We start from the raw sequence: 12,120 nt of genomic DNA, 5'->3' as shown, positions 1-12,120 counted from the left end.
GTAACTCGAAACAAACTAACACTTGATTTATTAAAGTTAGACATTTAAATCTCGTAAATACAAAGACACAAAATACAATATATTCATTGGCGATTTCTTGACTCTTGATGTAGGAGATCATCAAATTTTATAGGTCAGTGCGCGGTCTCTTATCATTCCAGTGCCTTCCTAAAACAAGTCACGCGCGTTAACCTTGAAACAATAGGCACGTGCTGCCTGTTATGTTGGCCCGTCCTGTTTGTCTTGGGTAGTGAGAACCAAAGGAATGTTTTACGTTGGAATCATTATATAAGACTACTAACCAACATCTTAATATCTTATCTTAATAGGTTTCCATATAAAATCGACATCAATGCAACTTAACAAGTTTTACAGCATGATGATGTCACAATTACAAACTTAACAATCCTCCAATGTCCTGGTAGACTATTTTACTACTTATATGATTTCTGAAACTGTACATGTAATGAATGTATCTTAATGTTAACGCGCTCGTAATATAGATCTAGGTCATTGTGTTGATATTGAAACAAAGACGTCACACAACATTTACGTTCACAGATTTGTACCTACAAAAATAAATAAAATTAATCCGTAAGCTATATAAAAAATCGCTACAACCAACACCAGATTATTCATTAATACTAATATTTAATGACATGACCGACTTTACATTACAGCTGTGTGTAGAAATGACATAACAACTGTGTACCAGGGTGAACCACTTCAGAGTTGTCTAGTTTTAGGGATTTCCTGAGGTATTATGGTGTGCTTATCAGTTGTGATTTATTCTGATGTAAGAAAAAAAAGTAAAACTTCGGAACTATCATCCAACATAGTGCCCCCCCCCTATATATAACTACTTGGTGTATCATGGTCACCTGTCATCACTACTATGGCGTAACAGGGCGCGTCTCAAGTGGATTACACGGAACACCTCGGGAGAACTGTCTCTTTACACAAGAAATTCTCGGGATTAAGTGTCGACGTCATGTTGTGGTTGATCACCATATGGTAAACAGAGATTTACAGGTACTAATATAACAGACACAAAATCCGGACAAATACTCAATCAAAGTCAGGATTAACAGGGATTTCACTTTCTGTAGACGTCTTAAGTAGAAAAAACAGATACTTTCAATGTTGTCAGTAATTGGATTAAATGAGTTGTTTCTACTTCGCATATATTGGTTGTTTTGGTTCTGTTTGTGACCATTACATTGTTCTGGTCACGTGATATTGCTACGTCAAGTGTGATTTGTTATGATTTAATTTCTGTAGGTTGTAAACCATGGAGATTTTAACCGAGTAACAAGTCATAATGTGTTCGTCCCTGCACCTCACCCTGTTACCTGTGTAACACAGATACCAGTTACTGATCATGGCTGTAGGTCGATAGATTTACCCCGGTCACTCCGGCTTCACCACCAACACATGAAGAGGACGTCAAACAATCACGCTGATTACATAATATTACCATATACCCAATGGAACACTGACCGTCTGTTGTCTCTACTGTTTTACTCACCCAACCAAATGCTAATACCAACACATAATCACGATAACCTATCAGGGTAGACGTCTGCTAGACTTCAGACATTGTTTTTTAAACCATCATTTAAATTGGTTGTACATTTAAAGGGACAATTCGCTCAGGCTAATTCTTTTACATAACCAAGAAGCAAAATATGGCATAATGGCATAAATGTATTGTTCTACATTTCTTATGAAACATATAACATAAAATATTGACAAATTCCACATCATTGTTTAGTATTTCAATTAATATCGTTGAAATATCAAATCATTGATCAATACGATTAAGTAGGTACAATATGGCCGCTGTACCCATGCATGAGCCAAAGTCACGCACGTTAAGCAAATAAACTACATAACCACTGAGAAGGTGATGAAATGGTTTTTAGGCAAGACAATTCACCTAATAAGGTAAACACACTACTGTCAGAGCGATTTGAGCAGTTCTAGACAAAAGTTGCATTACTCTACGAGCAAGGGACAGGGTTCGGCATACAAGAAGTTCGACCACAATGTGTAATGGCGGACAGCGAGCGAGTTTGAACATCTACACACATGTCACAACCATGGGCTTTTCAGGCATATCACAGTAAAACCGAATAATCTAATTTCCATTAGAACTGGGTTTTTTCCGAAATATGTACAAATTTTAATGTTCTCTTAGACTGAATTGTCCCTTTAATATAAACTGTGATATGTATAAAAAAAACCAAGCAAACTTGAACCTGGAAACTAACGATGAGAAAATGTTGGACATTTTCTAATATGTGTTGCAATTGGTTGATTTACAGATAGAGACAGAAATCTTCTTGTCTTACATGTAATCTTAGTGACGGACAACAAGTCGTCCTAGCTCTCCAACGCTGTTAAATCACACGACTGTTTATACATGATGTCAGTTTATTTCACACCTAATACAGGACACGTTGTATCCCGACAGCGCGTGAGGTAGACCCAATACACACTAGGTTTATATGTGGACACACGGTAGCTACCCAACAGTTGGAGCGACCAGCGCCGAGGGTGGACTACACTGTACGTCTCTGTGACGCTGTGTTCTGTAGCGCCATCGGAGACTGCTTGTTCGTGAAGGTGCCCTGTTGCATCTAACGCCATAAAAGTACGGACTTTTGAACGTTACCACCTGTTGTTTAAAGCTTTTTCACTTTAAAGGTTTTATTGGAACTGACTTCATACCAGCATGGGAGAGTTTCATATCACACACAAATACATCCTGAACAATGATGTTCGGTACATGTATAGCGGTTATCCTATCGCCATGAAGTACAGAGGCAGTGGGGACTATCCAAACTTCGACATGTTACGGATCAGCAGGGAAAACTCAGACTTAAAGAAAAATATCTTAAAATCCACAGAATTTGTAACAGACGGGAGACACCTGGTTCCAAAGGCGCCAGCTCTTCGGAATTTCTCTCGACACTCTGTGAATCACGTGGTAACGAGACTGATGAAGCCGACCATTGCTCGCGTCGGCGTGTCAGACGAGAACATTAACCTACTGAGGTGTAAGGAGGACGTGATCGAGGAGGATAAGTCGGACAAATATTCCAGCTATCGTAAACTACCGAAAACAGAGGTAGATAACATCGTGAAAAGACTATTCGAACAAAACACCCGGATGAGTGCTATGAAAAGACGCGAAAAGTTTGACCTAACACGTGACGGGAAGATGACGCTGTTCCGGGAAGCAAGCATCCCCCTTCCGATGGTCCAGGCGTGACGTTATCGATAGCAACAGGTAAGTGTTGTCTTTCAATCAATAGAGTCTGTGTAATTGTCAAGATATACACCACAGTAATAATATTGCTGGCTCGGACAGAATGTCGGATTTAGAATCGGGTTCATAGGGCGGGATGAGGGTCGAGTTAGAATGGGTCTCGTGTGGGATCGGTGTAAGAAAGATATGAGATTTTTATGTGATAGAATTTTCCACCAATATTCCAAGTAACGCGAACCAGTGACATGGTACCGGTGTTGCTGGCGGTGAACTGTTGAATAGTGAACTTTCATCAAATGACTTCCAGTTTTTGTTAGGTCCTTGAGGTGAATATTTTCTCTCTTGTTTTTTTGTATCCGACACGCAATTGGTGTAACAAACAAAGCCAGAAGAGCAGAAGTGACGACGTTTTGTACATAATATTGTATTTGCGGATGAACTTTAAAAGCCAAACTTTGCATGGACATATTAAACAGTCTATAGTGTAAGTGTAACACATCAATTAGCAGGATCAACAAAATGGCAGCACCTGTTCTAACAATTAAACAGGTTATTGGATTACCTCAATAGGGGCTACTCGTGGGCACGTTCTGATTCAATAAAGCCTCGTTTTAAATGAAATATTGACATTGTGAGGAGAGGATAATAGTTGAAATGTGTATAGGGATGTAAACAAATTATTGGATTAATACGCACAGTCCGTGATCCCTGTCTACTGGTGTAAGTAAACGTTATTGACACATCCTATTGTTCAAACTGTAACTATAGCGCATTTTATACCTAATACATTATAGAAATAATGAAGTTTGGTATGGTACCCATAATCTGAATTGAGGTCCACATCCGCTTTTGAAGAGTCTAGGGAAACGGCCAAAGCCTTCTCTGTACGACGTACATGTACATGTACCATGCGACACATATATAACATTTATCTTTCTGTCCGAGACACATCAACTTACAAACGTGTCTCAAGGCCGATTCAACGATTCCCTTGTGGCAAGTCTCGCTTTAAACAATTCCTCGCCTTCAAGTCACGTTATAAACGATTCCTCGGCATCAAATATCGATATTAACTATTCATCGGCGTCAAAAATTTAAGTGTCAAATTTAGAACATGTTCGCATCCATATATGGAACGCCATAAGCTGCCTTAAGACTAGATGTTTTATTGCATTACGTCACCGTATTCTAGCATCGTGTCACCATGTTAAAGCATAATGTCAACATGTTATAGCATCATGTCATCATGTTATAGCATCATTTCACCATGTTATAGCATCATTTCACCATGTTATAGCATCATGTCACCATGTTATAGCATCATGTCACCATGTTATAGCATCGTGTCACCATGTTATAGCATCATTTCACCATGTTATAGCATCATGTCACCATGTTATAGCATCATGTCACCATGTTATAGCATCATGTCACCATGTTATAGCATCGTGTCACCATGTTATAGCATCATTTCACCATGTTATAGCATCATGTCACCATGTTATAGCATCATGTCACCATGTTATAGCATCATGTCACCAGATCATAGCATCGTGTCACCATATTATAGCATCGTGTCACCATATTATAGCATCGTGTCACCATGTTATAGCATCATGTCACCGTGTTATAGCATCGTGTCGTCATGTTATAGCATCATGTCACCGTGTTATAGCATCGTGTCACCATATTTATTATCGTGTCACCATATTACAGCATCGTGTCACCATATTATAGCATCGTGTCACCGTGTTATAGCATCGTGTCACCATGTTATAGCATCGTGTCACCATGTTATAGCATCGTGTCACCATGTTATAGCATCATGTCACCATGTTATAGCATCGTGTCACCATATTATAGCATCATGTCACCATGTTATAGCATCGTGTCACCATATTATAGCATCATGTCACCATGTTATAGCATCATGTCACCATGTTATAGCATCATGTCACCATGTTATAGCATCGTGTCACCATATTATAGCATCGTGTCACCATGTTATAGCATCGTGTCACCATGTTATAGCATCGTGTCACCATGTTATAGCATCATGTCACCATGTTATAGCATCGTGTCACCATGTTATTGCATCGTGTCACCATGTTATAGCATCGTGTCACCATATTATAGCATCGTGTCACCATGTTATAGCATCGTGTCACCATGTTATAGCATCGTGTCACCATGTTATAGCATCATGTCACCGTGTTATAGCATCGTGTCACCATGTTATAGCATCATGTCACCGTGTTATAGCATCGTGTCACCATGTTATAGCATCGTGTCACCATATTAAAGCATCGTGTCACCATGTTATAGCATCGTGTCACCATGTTATAGCATCGTGTCACCATGTTATAGCATCGTGTCACCATGTTATAGCATCATGTCACCGTGTTATAGCACCGTGTTATAGCATCGTGTCACCATGTTATAGCATCATGTCACCATGTTATAGCATCGTGTCACCATGTTATAGCATCATGTCACCATGTTAAAGCATCGTGTCACCATGTTATAGTACCGTGTCACCATGTTATAGCATCATGTCACCATGTTATAGCATCGTGTCACCATGTTATAGCATCATGTCACCAGATTAAAGCATCGTGTCACCATGTTATAGCATCATGTCACCATGTTATAGCATCATATCACCATGTTATAGCATCGTGTCACCATGTTATAGCATCATGTCACCAGATTAAAACATCGTGTCACCATGTTAAAACATCATGTAATCATGTTATAGCATCGTGTCGTCATGTTATAGCATTATGTCACCAGGTTATAGCATCGTGTCGCCAGGTTATAGCATCATGTCACCAGATTAAAGCATCGTGTCACCAGTTAAGCATCGTGTCACCATGTTATAGCATCATGTCACCAGATTAAAGCATCGTGTCACCATGTTAAAGCATCATGTCACCATGTTATAGCATCGTGTCACCATGTTATAGCATCATGTCACCAGATTAAAGCATCGTGTCACCATGTTATAGCATCATGTCACCATGTTATAGCATCATATCACCATGTTATAGCATCATGTCACCAGATTAAAACATCGTGTCACCATGTTAAAACATCATGTAATCATGTTATAGCATCGTGTCGTCATGTTATAGCATCATGTCACCATGTTAAAGCATCGTGTCACCAGGTTATAGCATCGTGTCACCATGTTATAGCATCATGTCACCAGGTTACAGCATCGTGTCACCATATTTATTATCGTGTCACCATTATACAGCATCGTGTCACAAGGTTATAGCATCGTGTAACCAGGTTACAGCATCATGTCACCGGGTTATAGCATCATGTCACCATGTTATAGCATCACGTTACCATGTGGTAGCATCGTGTCGCCATGTTATAGCATTATGCCACATGTTATAGCATCACATGCTATCACATGGGGCGTGATGCAATAAAACCTATAGTCTTAAGGCAGCTATGGCGTTTTATATTCATACATCAAAAGAGTGTCGTGAAGGGCGATTTGAAGTCGATCAGTTCAGTTGATATATTGCACACAGGATAATGTTCGTTTAAATGTACTGATGATATCTTTAGAATAATCGTGGGAAACTGATCACAATCTTCTTCTTACCAGATGATAAACCCTACTCAGTAATAAAGTCGTGTAGTCGTAGTGTAGTAATCGGTTTTGTCGGACGGTGATGGATATAACCCCTCCAGTAAAACGGTACAAAAAGCGTCTAAAAGTGTTCCATGCACATAAAAATAAATCAAGTTATATTATTTAATTTGCATATCGCGATCCTAATCCTTTTTAACTTATCTTTATTTTACTGATGCTCATGATTACACCAGTAAACAGACAAACAAAGGTACTTGTAGTTACCTGAGCCAGCTAGTAATCTGCAGACCTCTTATCTGTATATCGCCTGATCTATCTCCTGGCGAGGGGGCTCAGATTATCAATCAGATTAAATACCTTATATTTCATTCCCAGTTTTATTTTATTAATTAAATGCAGTTGACAGATTAGTTGTTGTGTGAGACTCGCCGGAATAGCCGGTCAATTCGTCACACTTGAATGGCGACAATATATGTGTTAGTTCGTACACGGCTGGGGAACTGTTTCTTCCTGTTTTATACATAGAATAGACTCTTCAGAGTATTTTCAATATCCATCCCAGGATACTCTGGCCCCGACACCAGACTTAGACATTATGACGGATAGATACTTTGGCCCCGACACCAGACTTAGACATTATGACAGATTGATACTCAGGCCCCGACACCAGACTTAGACATTATGACAGATAGATACTCTGGCCCCGACACCAGACTTAGACATTATGACGGATAGATACTCTTGCCACGACACCAGACTTAGACATTATGACGGATAGATACTCTGGCCCCGACACCAGACTTAGACATTATGACGGATAGATACTCTGGAGTACCAGACATCATATATGAAATGTATAAATTGTGATACAATTTATGTGTTGTATAAATTGTGATACAATGTATGTGTTGTATAAATTGTGATACAATGTATGTGTTGTATAAATTGTGATACAATGTATGTGTTGTATAAATTGTGATAAAATGTATGTGTTGTATAAATTGTGATACAATGTATGTGTTGTATAAATTGATACAATGTATGTGTTGTTTAAATTGTGATACAATGTATGTGTTGTATAAATTGTGATACAATGTATGTGTTGTATAAATTGTGATACAATGTATGTGTTGTATGTATGTGTTGTGTAAATTGTGATACAATGTATGTTTTGTATGTATGTGTTGTGTAAATTGTGATACAATGTATGTGTTGTGTAAATTGTGATACAATGTATGTGTTGTATAAATTGATACAACGTATGTGTTGTTTAAATTGTGATACAATGTATGTGTTGTATAAATTGTGATACAATGTATGTGTTGTATAAATTGTGATACAATGTATGTGTTGTATGTATGTGTTGTGTAAATTGTGATACAATGTATGTTTTGTATGTATGTGTTGTGTAAATTGTGATACAATGTATGTGTTGTGTAAATTGTGATACAATGTATGTGTGGTATAAATTGTGATACAATGTATGTGTTTTATAAATTGTGGTATTTGTTGTATTTTTCCAGATGTCCAACTCGTCATCTTATAGCCAGCAGCCGCTGGTCCATACCCACCAGGGACGTTAGTACTTAGACAATACTAGCCACATTCGTCGGGATTGGTTGACATTTTTCTCTCATATCCAATCAAAGTCATGAGTATACGGAACAGTGCAAATATTAAACACATCACACATCAACTCGGACTTCCTTCGATGTGTACAGTTATTGTAGGTGTTTTAAATGAAAATCTGTTTTATAGCTACAGTTATCGTACGTGTTTTAAATGAAAATTTGTTTTATAGCTACAGTTATTGTAGGTGTTTTAAATGAACATTGTTTTACAGCTACAGTTATCGTACGTGTTTTAAATGAACATTTGTATTATAGCTACAGTTATCGTACGTGTTTTAAATGAACATTTGTATTATAGCTACAGTTATCGTACGTGTTTTAAATGAACATTTGTATTATAGCTACAGTTATCGTACGTGTTTTAAATGAACATTTGTATTATAGCTACAGTTATCGTACGTGTTTTAAATGAACATTTGTATTATAGCTACAGTTATCGTACGTGTTTTAAATGAACATTTGTATTATAGCTACAGTTATCGTACGTGTTTTAAATATCGTACGTGTTTTAAATGAACATTTGTATTATAGCTACAGTTATCGTACGTGTTTTAAATGAACATTTGTATTATAGCTACAGTTATCGTACGTGTTTTAAATGAACATTTGTATTATAGCTACAGTTATCGTACGTGTTTTAAATGAACATTTGTATTATAGCTACAGTTATCGTACGTGTTTTAAATGAACATTTGTATTATAGCTACAGTTATCGTACGTGTTTTAAATGAACATTTGTATTATAGCTACAGTTATAGTACGTGTTTTAAATGAACATTTGTATTATAGCTACAGGTTTTTTCGTCTGGTGGGTGTCCTTCAACATGTTATTTACTTTTTTCCTAATATATAATTGCTATCTTATTATAATAATGGATATTGTTCTATCTCGGTTGTTTAAGTTATTAAATAAATAAATAACGTACTTCGATAATGTTTTTTTAGTCATTAAGTAGACAACTAATGGTGAATTTGGTATGTTGTTAATCCAAAATTAGATTTAAAAAACAAAAACAGTGTTACCAAGCAGACTGAACATTTTACGCTTGTTGTTTGAAAACACTATAGAGCTCGTCTCCTGGTTAGCACAGTTTGACCTCTTTAACCTTGAAAGAAGGTCAAGGTCATTCATTAACTATCTTTGACAAATCGTCGTCTCCGCACGCTATTCTACTAAGAAATTCAAAAATGTCAGCAAATTTGACCCTTGGAACCTTGACATTAGATCAAGGTCATTTATTTATTAGTAGCTTAAACAAGTAGCATTCTACTGCCTTAACGCCGTTCGGTCCAATTCTGTTCTTCATGGCGATTTGGTTTAAATACGTGAAGATCTTTAAACGTCTAACCAGAAACATACATCCGCATGGCCATGACATTGAGGCAGTAGAATGCCACTTATTATAGCTTGCATCTTAACAAGGGAGTATATGTATTGCGTTGAATCACAATACATTTTTTTTTATATTTTTTTATATCTAATTTGGCACCAATAGACTTCGCAGAGTTACCCTACTTTGAAAGTGTGTGTATCTAGCATCTCATCCTCGATACTCCAGGGGTTTCGATCACTTACGATCTCTACACCCCTGGACTTAATCATAGTAAAATTGGAGGCAGCTCAGCGGAAAATATCTAAACTCAAATTCAAATTCTTTATTCGCATTAAGTTTTTCAATTTATTTGCTTTTTACAAAGAATAATATCAAAATACAATTAGCATACATACAGGATAAGTGGAGAATGGACAAAGCATTACATTAATGACTTTCTCAAAATAGTTGCATTATAAATATATTTACTAAGTAGATTTAATTCTTTTATATTTGTAGTACTCAAAAGTTTGGTTAATTTAAATACAGATGGTTTTTCCCAATAATGTCTTTTTATAAATTTCTTTCTAATATCTTGATAAATTGGACAAATAAGAATAAAATGATATTCGTCCTCAATATCACGATGAGGGTCACAAAACTTACAAACACGCTCACTTCTATCTAAATTGAAAAACGTCCAGATTCAATGCACAAGTTATGTACCGATAACCTTATTTTTGTCAATACAATACGATTTTTGTTTGGGATATACTTTGTCAAATAAGTTTGTAAAACAACTTGATTCACCAGGTGACGATATAAATAGCACTTAGAAGAGTTTTCTAATATAGATGACAACTCTTGAAAAGCTATATCATTAATTCTTTGTTTGATTATTGGTAAAATATTTGAAGGAACAACTTTATGCTGGTTTACCCAAACATCACCAAAACCATGACTGTACAATATATCTTTAACACATTCTACCCAATTAAATACATTGTTCGATTTTGGTAAATTCAATAAAACATTATAGGCAGTTTTTTAAATACAGTTATTAGAATTTATAATTTTCAACCAGTATTTTATCATTCGATACTTTCTGGTGTAAAAAAAGGAAAACGCCCAAGTTCAAAATAAACCATTACATTGCATGTCGATTTTTTAACATGTAATACCTTTTTACAGAATTCAAGCTGTATCTTTTCAATATCTGGAGCTTTACAGCCGCCCCAGACTTCCGATGCATAACTTAATACACTGTTAACATATGTATCAAATAAATTTAAAAGAGTAACAAAATTCATTTGCATAGATCTACATTTTGAAAACAAAGCAAACACAGCCTTTCGCCCTTGTTCTGACAACTTTTTTGTAATGCATTAAACTTATTATTAAATTTAAACACAACTCCCAAATACGTTAATTGGTCTCCAACTTCCAACTGTTTGTCATCATAAAACCAACAATCTTCTTTACGTAACTTGCCACTTTTTCTAAAAACCATTATTTTTGTTTTTTCAACATTCACAGTTAGATTCCACGTTTCACAATAATCATGTAGGTTGTCCAGCATGTTTTGTAAATCTCTGGCAAATTCCGCAAACAAAACTAAATCATCAGCATACATCATGAGAAAAAGGCTTAACTCACCAAATTGGTAATCATTTACTCCATGTTCTATAAAACAGTTTTCAAAGTCATTAACATACAACGAAAACATTATCGGTGACATAATTTCTCCATGAGCGAGGCCCATATTGATTACAAAAAAATCTGAACATCTCCCATTTACAGTTACACAAGATTTTGCTTGGCTATACATCGATTTAATAGTTTTGAGTAAGTTTCCTCTAATTCCAAGTTGAGATAATTTAAACCACAATTTGTATCTTTCTATAGAGTCGAAAGCTCTTTTAAAATCCACAAAACAGCAAAATAATCTTTTATTATCATTAAGAGATTTAGTAATAATAGAATGGAGCACAAAAATAGCATCAACTGTACTTAATCCAGGGCGAAACCCAAATTGGGCATCAGTAACAACACTGTTTGATTCCGACCATTGTATAAGACGATTATTTAAAATTGATGTAAAAAGTTTTGCCATACAGCTAAAAAGACTAATACCTCTATAATTGGCAGGGTCACTACGGTCTCCTTTCTTATAAACTGGTATAATTACAGCAGTTGACCAAGCTTCAGGGAAAAATCTGAACCAATCACAGGTCTGCAAAGATTTCCTTTGAAGACTACAGAGAGAGAGACGCCCAAACGCCAAAGCCACAG

General features: G+C 36.3%; 1 protein-coding gene across 1 annotated transcript; it reads left to right on the top strand.

The window, feature by feature from the left end:
* Positions 1-2,473: 2,473 nt before the first annotated feature.
* LOC138321955 (uncharacterized) lies at positions 2,474-9,449 on the top strand. The gene is made up of 2 exons (XM_069266004.1): positions 2,474-3,295; positions 8,408-9,449. The coding sequence occupies exon 1, from the start codon at positions 2,738-2,740 to the stop codon at positions 3,275-3,277; it is 540 nt and encodes a 179-aa protein (XP_069122105.1). The 5' UTR covers positions 2,474-2,737; the 3' UTR covers positions 3,278-3,295; positions 8,408-9,449.
* Positions 9,450-12,120: the final 2,671 nt, after the last annotated feature.

Source organism: Argopecten irradians, chromosome 4 (assembly GCF_041381155.1).
Source record: "Argopecten irradians isolate NY chromosome 4, Ai_NY, whole genome shotgun sequence".
Lineage (NCBI taxonomy): Eukaryota > Metazoa > Mollusca > Bivalvia > Pectinida > Pectinidae > Argopecten > Argopecten irradians.
Note: the sequence above shows the minus strand (reverse complement) of the source record. Positions and strands in the feature narration are given on the sequence as shown.

Bases quoted from the DNA above. Each gene is read 5' to 3' on its own strand.
- LOC138321955 (XM_069266004.1), top strand. From the start codon at position 2,738: ATGGGAGAGTTTCATATCACACACAAATACATCCTGAACAATGATGTT.